This window comes from Sabethes cyaneus, chromosome 1 (assembly GCF_943734655.1).
Source record: "Sabethes cyaneus chromosome 1, idSabCyanKW18_F2, whole genome shotgun sequence".
NCBI lineage: Eukaryota > Metazoa > Arthropoda > Insecta > Diptera > Culicidae > Sabethes > Sabethes cyaneus.
Window position 1 is genome coordinate 82,248,037 of NC_071353.1, and position 15,267 is coordinate 82,263,303.

General features: G+C 40.2%; 1 protein-coding gene across 3 annotated transcripts in view; it reads right to left on the reverse strand.

Annotated features, from left to right (window-relative positions):
- Positions 1 to 15,267, reverse strand: part of LOC128732532 (serine/threonine-protein kinase Warts-like) — a 481,997-nt gene that overhangs the window by 46,279 nt on the left and 420,451 nt on the right. For all 3 annotated transcript variants that reach the window (XM_053825798.1, XM_053825799.1, XM_053825800.1), the window contains 2 exons: positions 9,811 to 9,883; positions 9,471 to 9,666 (listed from right to left, as the gene is read on the reverse strand). In XM_053825798.1, coding sequence (XP_053681773.1) covers positions 9,471 to 9,666; positions 9,811 to 9,883 — 269 coding nt within the window. The remainder of the gene's footprint in view (positions 1 to 9,470; positions 9,667 to 9,810; positions 9,884 to 15,267) is intronic.

Here is a 15,267-nt window from a genome sequence, read left to right on the forward strand (position 1 = left end):
CATATCCGCAAAAGCGGCATGAATCTTCACTGAGTATGTCCATCTTCGTGAGATGGTATTTACTCGGGCAGTGTCCTGTAAGCAATCCTGTCATTATGCTTAGTTCTTTTTAATTTAAGCTAAGCAGCTCCAGTCTTTTCTTACCACTAGGTATAATAAACATCTTCGACTGCCGCAATCCAGTTGCGGCAAGCCAGTTTTCTTTTATAGTGATGTTTTCCCACTCTTCGAATTCCATTTTCAGGGCAACCCAGTACAAATTTATTTGGTTCATTTCAGCCAGCTGTCGAAGAGAACGGGCGCATTCCCATACTAATTTGGAACGACATGTGGGTGAATTTAGAGCGTTCAGTGCTGCCTGACTATCTGAGAAAATGCAGATAGTTGCATATCTATATTGCCTACGTAGACAGATGTATGAGCACTCTAAAATCGCATATATTTCTGCTTGGAACACTATCGGCCAGTGCCATAGCTATTGATCTGTATTGATGATTCCTGGTCCAGTGATACCGGCTCCAGTACACCGGTCCATTTTTGAGCCATCGGTATAGAAAATTACTGAGCCTGCGCACAGGAGGGCCACCGTGTTCCCAGGTTGAGCGTTCGGGCAAAATGATTTTATTAAGAATTTCGATGTTTAGCGTCGTGCTCATCCAGTCTTCTATTCCGGTAGTTATTTCATTTATACGGACTTCCTTCAAGATCGAAAGATGTCCTGTTAAATTTCCCTCCAGCAAGGATTTGTTACGGTTTAATCGCTATGCTCTTTTCTTTGCTTCTAACTGTATCACTTGATGGAGAGGGAGGAGGTGTAACATTGCCTCCAAAGCTTTCAATGGGGTGCTTCGTAAGGCTCCTGTTATTGATCCACACGCAAGTCTTTGCAATTTGTTTAGCTTTTTTTGGGTTGATGTCTCTCTCGTTTTAGGCCACCAAATAAGCGAGGCATAAGTTATCCTCGGTTTCACTATTGTTAAGTAAACCCAGTGGACCATATTAGGTCTAAGCCCCCAAGTTGTGTCGATTGCTTTATTGCACAACCAAATAGCACATGTTGCTTTATTTATAACTTGTTCTACGTGGGCGTTCTAGCTTAGCTTTTTATCTAGTATGACACCTAAGTATTTCACTTCATTGGATAATTGTATTTCGATTCCATCCAGCAAGAGCTGCTGAATAGTATATTTCCTCTTACGTGTGAACAGAACTATAATAGTCTTTGAGGGATTTACGCTTAGCCCCTCTTTTTTACACCATGCCAGTGTGTGATTTAATACTGATTGCATTCTATTTGAAATGACATCGTCGTATTTACCTCTCACGAGAATCGCAATGTCATCAGCGAATCCCACTACCTCAAAGCCTTATTCGGTTAATGTTTTCAGTAAATCGTCCACAACTAGTGACCACAATAGAGGAGAAAGAACTCCACCTTGATGACAGCCTTTTGTTGTTTTCATCGATTGAGTTGCATTCCCAAGCGAGGAAGTAATTTCACGATTGACTAGCATTGGCTTTATCCATTTTGTTGTGTAGATGTCAATCCCATGTTTCCTCACAGCTTTTTGCATTGATCTATGAGAAGCGTTGTCAGAGGCTCCCTCTATATCAAGAAAGGCTACCAGTGAGATTTCTTTTGTATCTATAGAATTCTCAAGCTTGCCAACTAACATGTTTAATGTCTCTACTGTAGATTTATTGCTCTAAAATACGAATTGAAATTTACTCAATGGAGCTTTCTCGTAATATATTGCTTTAATGTACTAGTCGACAATTTTCTCCATAGTTTTTAAGAATATAGAAGTCAGACTGATTGGCCTAAACGCTTTCGGGAGTGTTTTATCTCGCTTTCCAGCTTTCGGTATGAATATTACCCTTGTTTGTCACCAAGCGGTTGGTACATGATTTAATATAAAACTGGCCCTAAAAATTTCTTTCAATAATGGGATAGTTAACTGCTTGCTCTTCTGCAGCATTACTGGCAATATCCCATCAGGACCAGGTGCTTTGAACGATTCGAAGGAGTCGAATGCCCATTCCATTTTGGACTCAGTAAAAATCGCCTTGACTATTTCATGAACTTCTAGTTCAGCTTCATTCGTTCCTGGCCCTGACTCGTCTAGATTTAGCATCTGATCTGATTGTTGTTGATGGGAAAAGATCCTGGGATGTGTTTTTCCATCATCAGGCTCAATGTTTCTTTGGAATCACTAGTAAAGGCACCGTCTTCTTCTTTTAAGCTACCCAGTCCATTATTATGGTCTTTCGAAAGCGCTTTTTGTAGTCTAGCAACTGCAGGAGTGCTTTCAACCTGTTCACACATCATCCTCCAGCTCTTCCTACGTGAATTCCTAAGTTCTATGTTATATTTATATAGGGCTTTTTTATATTCATCCTAATTTCCCGTTAGTTTTGCCTTATTGAATAGTTTTCTTGAGGACTTACGAAGTTCCTCAAGAACCTTGTTCCACCAAGGCGCTTCTTTGTTAGATGTTCGCGTTTTAATTGGACAGCTTTCTTTGTATGCTTCCAAGAGTTTGGAAATAGTATTTGTTGCGGCACAAAGCCGCAATATGACCGCGTTGATCTTCACATCTAGCAGAACAACAATCAGTGTACTCGGTCGAAGATGAGACAAAGCGCTATTGTTATTCTGGCTAGATGTAGTAACAATAAGCTACTATCAAACGATGTACCTATAAATAGGGTAATAAACATGAGTCTTGAGTTCAGTCCGTTCGCAGCCACCGCCGCTGGCCATATTCGGGATACCGTCTGGCCCCGGTGCCTTGCTCACCTTTAGGGATTTAGCGATATCAATGAGTTCCTCGTTCGTAACCGTCACTTCCTCCCCAACCTCCGAACCGCCGTCGCCCACATTACTTTGGATGTTCGGCTGGGAGGCCGACCATCCTACGCTATGGTCTGAGATACTGGAACGTCGGCCGTGGGGCGACTCAGCGACCTGGGGCCAGGGCCTTGGCTCGTGGCGCGGAAAGAGGCCCTCGATGATCCGCTCCAGCATCTCTGGCGATTGCTCAGCGGGCGCCATCACACCCTTGGTCTTTGCCATTACGACTCTGTAGGCATCACCCCACGGGTTCGCATTGGCACTAGCACATAACCTTTCAAAGCAGTCTCGTTTACTAGCTTTTATCCCGCTCTTAAGCGCTGCGCGTGCAGCAACAAGTGCTACTCGACATTCAGCCCTGCCTTCATCCGAACGAGCTCTTTGCATAATTCTCCTCGCACGAAAGCACGCTCCGCGGAGTTCCGCAATTTCATCTGTCCACCAGTAAGCCGGTGACCTGCCATACCTAGGTCGACTTTTCCTAGGCATGGTAGCGTCACACGATCGCGACAGTACCTCAACCAAATGATCAGCGTTCGGATCGGGCATACCGCGATCACCGCACTCTCTCCGGATCGCTTCCACAAATACTTCGGGATCGAAGTATGATGTCTTCCATCCACGGGTGGTTGGAGTGTTGGCCCTACTCGCCGCCTGCCGCCTCGTTATCTGACCGACACCATAGCGGACCGCCTGATGGTCACTGTGAGTGTAGCCATTATCTACCCTCCAGTCTCCTATCAGACCAGGACTGCCGAAAGTCACGTCGATGATAGACTCCGCACCGTTCCTACTGAAGGTACTTGTGTTGCCGACGTTGGCCAGATCTACGTTAAGCTTTGCCAGAGCTTCAAGCAGAATCCGACCCCTATGGTTCGTGCGACGACTTCCCCACTCTACCGCCCAAGCGTTAAAGTCGCCCGCCACAACCATCGGCCTTAAACCAGTCAGCACAACTGATACTCCGGCAGGGATGCGATATGGATCCGAGACTATGGCAATGTTCATTGCTGACTCAGAAACTGCTTGGTGTAACAGCTGCTGAGCCGTGCTGCAGTGGTTCAGGTTGAGTTGTGTCACTTGCACTATGAACGTGGCTTAGTCGCCGGCACACCGGCCGGGCACCTTGGACCTCCCGTTACGTGCTTTGCGTCCCGTTTACCGGTACAGATCAGGCACTTGGGAGGCACCGCGCAGTCCTTTGCTTTATGGCCAGCACTGCCACATCTCCTGCACAAGTGGCTCCTATCTGGCCCCTTGCAGTTCCAGGCTTTATGTCCGTGCTCGAAACACCGGAAGCAAGCTTCCGACTGCTTGGACACGCTCAGTGGGCATACCGACCACCCCACTTTTAGCCTAGCAGCTTTCAGGGCTTTGTTTCCGTCAGTCAGCGGAAGTCGTATGGTGGCTACCTGGGTCCCGGCCAGACCCTTGCGTAGGCGAACCGCCTCGGTTGCCACCACCACTCCACTTTGCTCTTTGAGAGCTTGTACGACCTCACGTACTTCGGTGATCTCGTCCAGGTTCTTAAGCTGGAAAGTCACTTCTGGTGTGAGAGCACGTACCTGCACTCCGTCCCCGAGCACTCCTTCCGCTATGGACTTGTATGCTATGGACTGTGTGTGCGTATGTGTGTGTGTGTGTGTGTGTGTGTGTGTGTGTGTGTGTGTGTATGTGTATGTATGTGTGTGTGTGTGTGCGCTTCATTTTCTATCTATGAAAGGTATTATTGCTTAGTATATCACTATTGAGTTGTTTCGTGGTCCGACATTTCGTTTAAAAGTTATTAGTAAAACTCGATTTAATCCACCTAGTGGTGAAAGGAACCTTTGTTATACGGTCTTACTTGCTATTTGAGATAGAAACCGACACGTCTTCGGAGTATAATCCATCTATTAGTTAACGTTGCGTAGTGCGTTGGTTTACATAAAAATTTTGAAAATTGAATACGTTTACAAAATTTGAACAAAATATGACCACTTATAAATTTTGATAGATCCTTTTTTCATGAAATTGCGTAATAAGGATAAGTAAGTTGTTAATAATTTGAGTAAGTGCAAGTAAAAGTAGGTTGTAAGAGCAAATATTATTCTTTAACATATACATTGCGTAGTAAAGGTCTAGTTTATAGATTTTTGAACTATGCATAATTTCCTGTAATGCCTATTTGATTCACACCAATAAAGTTTTCTTGAGTAAATTTCATCAATTTTTATTAACCTTCGGTTACTCACGCTGTTGTAATTTGTATAACACGTGTAGGTTTTTGAACGCCATATTGTTATAAAGTTACAAATCGTTGTTTAACTAACGTATATTCTTCAATTAACTTGTTATGAGCAAAATGTCATAATTATTCAATGCATTAATACTTTAAATTGTTGGGAAAATTGATCAGCATAAACTGACATCACAGAAATGAAGCAATCAGCATATGAGGTGTACCGGAATTGGCCTAGAATTTTCTCTCGTTTCTTCATATGGAAAAATGGTGTCTGTATGCATCAAAACAATCAGCAATAATGTAAAATGTTTAAAATGTATCCGTCTGTTGCTAGTCGAGTAATTCGGGGTCAAAATTAGGGTATTTTTTATAATCAAAGTTCTACAGTTCCTAAACAAGCAAACATAGAGGTATACTATATTCAGCAAAGTTGTGTATTTTTACTATTTGTGCAACTTTGTAATACATGAAAAAGTCATACAACAATTACGAAAAGAGCTAAAATAAAAAACTGATTTCACTAATTCATATACAATAAAGAAGATTTTTCTAGCTTCGCTGAAGAGATAGGGGGTTACTGTCTTCAGCAAAATTTCTTGTAATAATATACTCTAAAACTTTGCAGAATACATCAATGTGTTATATTGAAACTGAAGAACAATAATTTTTTTATTGCACTTTTAGGGGGATTAATCAAAATTTAAATTGCACCAGACGATAGAACTATCAATTTCAAGAAATTCTTCCAAAGGTTCCATAAACCTAAAACCAAGTTTTCCCAGTCAAAACTCTAGTGCGCATGTCTTTTTGGCTTTGGGCCATTGTGCGCGCGAATAACCGTATTACAAAAGTTGGCGCGAGTGTTGGAGGGTTAATATGTTTTGATCGGCAAAATCAATTCTACTGAAATTTTGCAGATATATTTGCAGCATTAAAATCTCTAATTTGATGTCAAAATAATTCAAACTAGATAAATCATCTTAGATGAAATGGTTATAAATTATTACAAATTTTAATGTGTTGTATTCAATTGTTCATAAGTTTCAAATTAAACATCCAATCAAAAAACAAATCAATAGTGATCTATTAGGCTATGTTACCTTTCAAATGATACTAATAGCGCCTAAGTCGGTTTAGCCATCTTCAAGAAACAGGCGATAATTATTACCTTGTCAAAACAGGTTTTTTAAGCATAACTTTTAAACCGCTTGTTTGTTTTCAATAAAACTTACCCGAAAAATTTAGCGTTAACAAGAGCTTTCATTCGATACCAAGATCGTTGAAATCGGTCATTTTGTTCCGGAGAAAATCGTGTCGCGTAATTTTCACTTTTTACCTTTGTTATACTATAACAAAGGTTTAGGAATTGGTCGAAAAACACGAAATTGATCCGAGGCCCGGAGGGCCGAGCCACATATACCAATCGACAGGGTTCGACGAACTGAGCAATGTCTGTGTGTGTGTGTGTGTGTGTGTGTGTGTGTGTGTGTGTGTGTGTGTGTGTGTGTGTGTGTGTGTGTGTGTGTGTGTGTGTGTGTGTGTGTGTGTGTGTGTGTGTGTGTGTGTGTGTGTGTGTGTGTGTGTGTGTGTGTGTGTGTGTGTGTGTGTGTGTGTGTGTGTGTGTGTGTGTGTGTGTGTGTGTGTGTGTGTGTGTGTGTGTGTGTGTGTGTGTGTGTGTGTGTGTGTGTGTGTGTGTGTGTGTGTGTGTGTGTGTGTGTGTGTGTGTGTGTGTGTGTGTGTGTGTGTGTGTGTGTGTGTGTGTGTGTGTGTGTGTGTGTGTGTGTGTGTGTGTGTGTGTGTGTGTGTGTGTGTGTGTGTGTGTGTGTGTGTGTGTGTGTGTGTGTGTGTGTGTGTGTGTGTGTGTGTGTGTGTGTGTGTGTGTGTGTGTGTGTGTGTGTGTGTGTGTGTGTGTGTGTGTGTGTGTGTGTGTGTGTGTGTGTGTGTGTGTGTGTGTGTGTGTGTGTGTGTGTGTGTGTGTGTGTGTGTGTGTGTGTGTGTGTGTGTGTGTGTGTGTGTGTGTGTGTGTGTGTGTGTGTGTGTGTGTGTGTGTGTGTGTGTGTGTGTGTGTGTGTGTGTGTGTGTATGTATGTGCGGGGCGCAACTTTTCTATCGCCTGTTTCTCGGAGATGGCTGAACCGATTTGTTCGCTATTACAGGCATACCTCGATATAAGACAATTTATAATTTCTAAAACTTGTCTTATATCGAAATTGTCTTATATCGAAACATGAATTTTTCAATAAAAAAATTGCATTAGCAGTCGCCAGTTTTGCTCTGTGTTATGTGTTTACGGTTTTTGAACTATTTATTATTGATTGAACTATTAGTTTTTTACTATTTTTGGGGTTATTTTGAAATAATGATCATCTTCATGGCGCCGATTTCAGAATGGAAAATCAGCTCTGGTGTCGTTACCAGCTATGTCAAAGGGATTTGTTTCGATATAAGACAAAAATTGTCTTATATCGAATTGTCTTATATCGAGATTGTTCTATAACGAGGCTGTCTTATATCGAGGTATCCCTGTATTGCGCGGAAAACCTTTTGGCGGAAAGAACCATATCGCGGAAAACCATTTGGCGAAAAATATTGTTTCGCGGAAAACCATATTATTAGCAAACGTTTCCTAGGTGATTCAGGGCGAGCCGGCCGCAGGCAACGCCATCGGAAGCGCCAGCCACTACGGGGGGGGGCAGCCCCCCCACAGAGATCACATCTGTCTAGGTCTATTCGTTTTCCTAGGTCTACTGACCTCTAGTTAGTTTTCCCTAGTCCTCGCATCGATTTAACTTTCGTTGAATATAAAGCGGCGAAGCCGCTTTTTGCGGCTTCCAAACTGTATGCACCAGCGGCTTGCCAGACAGCACGACCACAATCCACCCTCGAGTTTCAGCCTAGACTAGCACCCACGTTGAATTGGTGGGTGAACCTATTCAACGTGTTCACATTAGTTGGTTTTCACTTTCTTCGATAACTTTTATCCTTACCTGAATCAGCACAAATTTTAAAATAAATTCTAAACTTTAACTAAATAGTTTTTCCGAACGCGTACTGTAAAGTTAAAAAACTAGTTAAAATACATCTTGGTCTTAAATGTTTCAAACACACACTATAATTTCGAATTGAATATTCACTCGCGTACCAACTTAAATATCAACTTAAATTATTCAAATTAAATGATTCACACTGCTCGATAAAGTTTAACTTAACTCGAGTACGGTCTCCACCAAAGTGAACGAGTCGATCACGCTTTCCACCTCAAAAGCGATCGAAAGGTGTTAGCGTGCTGTGCTCTGATTGGTCGTTTTCTATTTACTTGCTCCCGCTACCTATTACTCAATCACCTATATAGGAAATTTCTGGAACTTTCCCGAATGATGTCATAACGTCGGTACAACGTGGCAGAAATACGCCTCAATTTATATCACTAAGTAACATTGTAGATTCTGTCTTATCTCACGTTTTACTACTCTTCGCTAGGTGTCGCTTTAACTTATATGCAACGGTGCAAGTCGTACCCACACAACGTTTTATTCGAAATCTTCGTTTGCTAACCTGAACTTACACCTCAACTTCAATTTACATAAACACCTGTAACAAGGTATGTTGTATGGCCGCACGTAAAATAATGGGAAAACACTTTTTCGGGAGTCAAGTTTTATTTCGTGCACACGCGGTAACTGTACAAAGTGGAATGATGCAAACGGTTATTACTGTCAATAATTTTCACAATAGAGTGCCTAATATCAGAGTGCAGCGACAGTGCGCCCAGAACGACGGAACGGAACGGGTACAGAACGGAACAGGGGAGCATACTCTCAGAACGTAACGTAACGTAATCTAAATGATACTACAGTTGTTACATCCTTTTTTGTAATTAAACCTTCGAAGTGATACTACTGAAGAGTTTCTGTACTGCAAGAATTTTAAAATAGTCACAGGTCATAATCACAATCGAATGAACACTAACTATGCAATGGGGTGGGACCTAAAACCCACTTGCCCCGGGGTACCTTATAGGCCAAATCTTTTAAATTTTGGACGAAATTGGAGTTTAACATCGTATCGTATTCAATCGCTTTCTGTTATCGGAGTGAGCATGGTAAATAATTTTCTATATTAGATCCTAGGGTGATTTATGTATTTTGGACAGGCGTTACGCATACTCTATTTTAGACATTTACGGCAAAATCAAATGGAAATCTCCAAAATAGTGTACGCGTAACGCCTGCCCAAAATGCATAAATCACCCCACGTTTCTTATCAACAATGGTTTGAATGGTATTAAACACGCGTTTATATTGGATCCACGCCGGCAAGAAACCAAAAGCAAAAACGTCCCCCCAAAATGTAAATGAATATAAGATAGATAGCGGAAGAGAATAGATTTACCTTTATTTGTGTTTCTTCTGCCGTGTTGGCTAGAAATGGAGGTTGCCCAACCAACATTTCGTACAAAATAACGCCAACACTCCACCAATCACAGAGTTGAGTATAGCCACTTCTCAATAACACCTCTGGAGCAATATAGTTAGGAGTGCCCACTATCGAATGGGCTTTAGCACGATTCTTTTCCCTGAATTTTCGCCTGTTTTGAGAAATATATCAAATATCATGTTAAAATTGCATGAATGAATACTACTGTGAATTGCATAACAGTCCCATTTATATAGGAAACTCCATAGAAAAAGGGGACGGTTATGCGATTCAAGGCAGATATAGTTATTCATACCTTTCTAGAGGTGGGGGTATTTCAGAACCAACTTTACTCCATGCCTCCATAGAATCTTGCCTTGTGTGATCTCCTACAAAAGAAACAAAATAATATTACCAAGATATAGCTACACAATTGAATGTTTATTTCTACATAGACTCAAATCGTTTTATGGCGAAGATACGTTCTGCATAAATCAACAACGCGTAAATTCCGAAATACGCTTAAAAACTTCAAAAATTTTGAAATTCGCGTAAATTCCTAAATTTTCGTAAAATACATGTAAATTATCAAATTCGTTATGTTATACGTCATAAATTTCAGAACTCGAATATTGCGTACCCAAGTAACAATTCCAAGCTTTATTATGTTCGTATAGTGGTTTTCATGACCAATTTCATAAAACCGCTAATAAAACTATGAGCTCCACCAGAACTTTCTGATGACCGCTATAAAACTGCTTTCTGACCAAGCGGCCCACTCCTCAGAATGTTTTCATAACCGCTATAAGAATAGGGATGCTATACCGGTTTTACCGAAACCGGTTTTACCGGTATTACCGGGCTATTTTCCAATACCGAATTACCGGTTTTTCCAAGACCAAAAACCGGTATTTTCGGTATTTTTTTGCATGATCAAATAACAACTCAAGAAGCCTGAATCGCTGGTAAAACTTGTAAAGCACGGGGAAACTTAAATTCATGATTGAAGGTTCTACAAATAATAACTCAATTATGTAGTTCTTCCAAAGGGAAAACCCTGAAATACCTCACCGCTGTCAGCGTGAGCCGGAGTGCCTCATGCTTTTTAAGCAGTCGTCTCCATTCAACTCGTTCCACTCCATGGGCTACTCGTCGCCAATTTCTCAGTCGTCTCAGAAGTCGCAAATCATTATCGACCTGATCGTGCCATCTTGCATGTTGAGCTCCTCTGTTATTGGTGTCGATGGGGTCGTTGAAGAGAACTGTTTTCGTTGCTGAGAAACAAGGATACGCTTTACTTAAGCGATGAGAAATTCATGAATAAATAAGAAATTGTTGTTGAATAAGAACCAGCCTCGGCTGCTGTCGAATTGCTATACCGGAATAATTGCAAACTCTACGAACTACGAACTCTAAAACTACTCAAGGAACACCTTTCAACTATCGCATAACTGCTGTTCGAGTTACTGTATTGGTAGAATTTCAGAGAGAGTTCGTATGCTTATTCGTTTTATAATTAGCCGCATTTGCAATGACTATTTGCAATGACTTCGTAATATTCTTCAAGACATCAAGGATGTTTCAATAATAAAATTCTGCAATGTTTTATTATTTTAGTCAATGGAATAAACTCAGAAACCGAGCAGCAGAGTGGACCTTCAGTTATAATTTATCATAAATGTCAGTATCTAAGCAGCTTATTAAAAGCTCGTGAACAAGAGTTTTCCTACGCTACATTTCTAATTTATCACTAGGAATTGTTCTTTTTTTCTCTGTGCACACCGAATGAAGATTCTCTGCCTCCGGAAATTTTTCATTGAAATTTGTTCTCGTTTAAAAGATGATACGGTAAATTCTTTTCGCATTGTTAAATATTATTTTTTAATGAACTAGTCAATTTACTATACGACAGAAATTAAGTATCATTGATTATGGAAGGATCTTCTTTAAATCATTTGATTTTTAAATATAGTTTTCAAGAGTTAACTTTTACCGGTTTTTTACCGGTTTTACCGGTATTGCATTTATCAATACCGAAAAACCGGTTTTCAAAATAACTCCCGGTATTGGCATCTCTATATAAGAATCAGGATATAAACTCAAGTAACCGTATCACGCTCTGCTAAAAGCAGCAATAAAACCGATTAAGCTTTCGCTGCTTGACAGCCATCGCCATAATTCAAAAAAGCTTTTCGCTTTTTTCTTTTCGCTTGTCTAGAAAACGCCAGATAATTTCGCTAGCTTTGTCAACTTGAAAAAATATTCATGAACAGAAAAGTTTTAGTTTTAGTTTTAGATCATTCTGAACGATTTGGTTTATAGCGACCAGAATAAAATATCCCATAGAATATTTATTAAATTTTAAGCAATTTCGTTGGTTTGCACCATGTGCGCATTTAATTTCTTCGTGCATTTTGATATGATAGGTCGATAAAATCAGCGCGCCACTGAAATTTTGCAATTTTCGAAAACTGGTTGTTTTAACAAATTGGAAATATTCAGTTAGTCAATCTCAATTTCTATCAAAATCATTTTAGTTGCTTCCTTCTTTTTGCAAAATACTTTGCTTTGATGAATTGTTGTTTGCAAGCTAAAACAAAATACTAGAATATGGCAATATGGCTTCGCATAAAGAAATGATTTTGGTGTTGAACTTTGGTATTCTTCATCATAGCAGCAAAAAAACTGTTTTGTAAGGGTGTTACCGTTTTAATAGCTCTATAAAACTAACAGATTTATTGCGGTTTGACAAGTAATCGCGATAAGATCAATTTTGATTGGTGCGCCATTTTGTGTTGCTACGCCACACTTAGGGGAAGACTGTCCAGAACGCACCGGGGGGTTGAATGGCCCATGCTATTAATTGTTTAAAAACGCGGAAACTATTTGGTAAAATTATGAATGCGCATTTTATTTTGGTGTAAAACTAGCCAATTCATAATTGTGTAGCATGTAAAAGCATCAAACATAGGCACATCCAATAAAATCAACCGATTATCCGCGATCTCATTCCACATGTAAGAAAACACGGTTTTGCCCTTCTACTATATAAATATATAGTATTGCCTTTCTACTATATAAATATATAGTACTAGCTGACCCGACAAACTTCGTATTGCCACAAATTAACCTGTGTTGTACATAAATCATGAATCTCGGATGATCTTTGTCACAATCTCGAGTTTTGCAAGCCCCCCAGTGGGCGGCGCTTCCGACGGTGGGTCACCGGCAACACTCGCGACCGTCTCGTCCTGAATGATCTAGTGTTACTATAGATAGTTTTGTGGTCTTGTATTGACTAATATTTTATGGAAGAGTCTCGAATTTCTCGAGTTCGATTAGTTTTTGAGTTTCGCAAAAATTTCTATTTTATTTGTATGAGAGTCCATATCCCCCTACCACAGGGGTGAGAGGTCTCTAACTATCGTAAAATAAATTCAAGACTCCAAAATCTCCCACATGCCAAATTTGGTTCCATTTGCTTGATTAGTTCTCAAGTTATAAGGAAATTTGAATTTCATTTGTATGGGAGCTCCCCTCTTAAAAGGGGAAGGGGTCGTAATTCACCATAGAAAAAATTTCTGCCATCTAAAACTCCCACATGCCAAATTTGGTTCCATTTGATTGATTAGTTCTCGAGATAAGAGGAAATTTGCATTTCATTTGTATGGAAGCCCACCCTCTTAAAGGGGAGATGGGCCATAATTCGCTTGCTAAAGAAGAGAGGGGTCTCAATTCACCATAGAAAAAAATCTTGCGTCCAAAACCACTTACATGTCAAATTTGGTTCCATTTGCTTGATTAATTCTCGAGTTATGAGGAAATTTGTTTTTCATTTGGATAGGAGCCCCCCCCCCCCTCTTAAAGTGGGGAAATCCATAGAAAATATACCATAGAAAATATTCTTGCCTACAAAAATACCCACATGATAAATTTGGTTCCATTTGCTTGATTAGTTCTAGAGTTATGAGGAAAGTTGTATTTCGTTTGTATGAGAGCCCCCCCTCATAAAAAGAAAAAAATGGTTGCCTCCAAAAACACCCACATGCCAAATATGGTTCCATTTGCTTGATTAGTTCTCGAATTATGAGGAAATTTGTATTTCATTTGTGTAGAAGCACCCCCTCTTAAAGTTGGGAGGGGTCCTAATTCACCATAGAAAATATTTTTGCCTCCAGAAACCTCCACATGCCAAATTTGGTTCTATTTGCTTGATTAGTTCTCGAGTTATAAGGAAATTTGAATTTCATTTGTATAGGAGCCCCCCTCCTAAAGTGGGTAGGGGTCCTAATTCATCATAGAAAAATTTTTTATCTCCATAAACACCCACATGTCAAATTTGGTTCCATTTGCTTGATTAGTTCTCGAGTTATGAGGAAATTTGTATTTCGTTTGTATAGGAGCCCCCCTCTTAAAGTGGGGAGGGGTTCGAATTCACCACAGAAAATATTCATGCCCTAGAAAACTTTCACATGCCAAATTTGGTTCTATTTGCTTGATTAATTCTCGAGTTATGAGGAAATTTGCATTTCATTTGTATAGGAGCCCCCCTCCTAAAGAGGGTAGGGGTCCCAATTCATCATAGAAAAAATTTTTGTCTCCATAAACACCCACATGTCAAATTTGGTTCCATTTGCTTGATTAGTTCTCGAGTTATGAGGAAATTTGTATTTCGTTTGTATAGGAGCCCCCCCTCTTAAAGTGGGGAGGAGTTCTAATTCACAATAGAAAATATTTATGCCCTAGAAAACTTTCACATGCCAAATTTGGTTCCATTTGCTTGATTAATTCTCGAGTTATGAGGAAATTTGCATTTCATTTGTATAGGAGCCCCCCTTCCTAAAGTGGGGAGGGTCCCAATTCATCATAGACAAAAATTTTGTCTCCAAAAACACCCACGTGCCATATTTTGTTCCATTTGCTTGATTAGTTCTCGAGTTATGAGGAAATTTGTATTTCGTTTGTATAGGAGCCCCCCCCCTCTTAAAGTGGGGAGGGGTCCTTATTTACCATAGGAAATATTCTTGCCCTCGAAAACTTTTACATGCCAAATTTTGTTCCATTTGCTTGATTAGTTCTTCAGTTATGAGGAAATTTGTATTTCATGTGTATAGGATCCCCCCCTCCTAAACGGGGAGGGGTCCCAATTCATCATAGAAAAAATTTTTGTCTCCAAAAACACCCACATGCCAAATTTGGTTCCATTTGCTTAATTACTTCTCGAGTTATGAGGAAAATTGTGTTTCTTTGGTACAGGAGCCCACCCTCTTAAAGTGGGGAGGGGTCCTAATTTACTATAGAAAATATTCTTGCCCTCGAAAACCTTCACATGCCAAATTTGGTTCCATTTGCTTGATTAGTTCTCGAGTTATGGGAAATTTGTATGGAAGCCCCCCCTTTTAAAGAGGAGAGGAGTTATAATTCCCCTTATAAGAGGGGAGGGGTCTCAATTTACCATAGAATAAATTTTTGTCACCGAAAACCCTCACATGCCAAATTTTGTTCTATTTGCTTGATTAGTTGTCGAGTTATGCAGAAATTTGTGTTTCATTTGTATGGGAGCCCCCCCTCTTAGTGGAGGGAGGGGTTTCTAACCATCACTCAAACCTCTCCTGGCCCCAAAAAACCTCTACATGCATATTTTCATGCCGATTGGTTCAGTAGTTTTCGATTCTATAAGGAACATACGGACAGACAGACAGACAGACAGAAATCCTTCGTTATAGGTATAGATAAAGGTATAGAAGTCACTTGGGAAACCGGAAATGGAAAG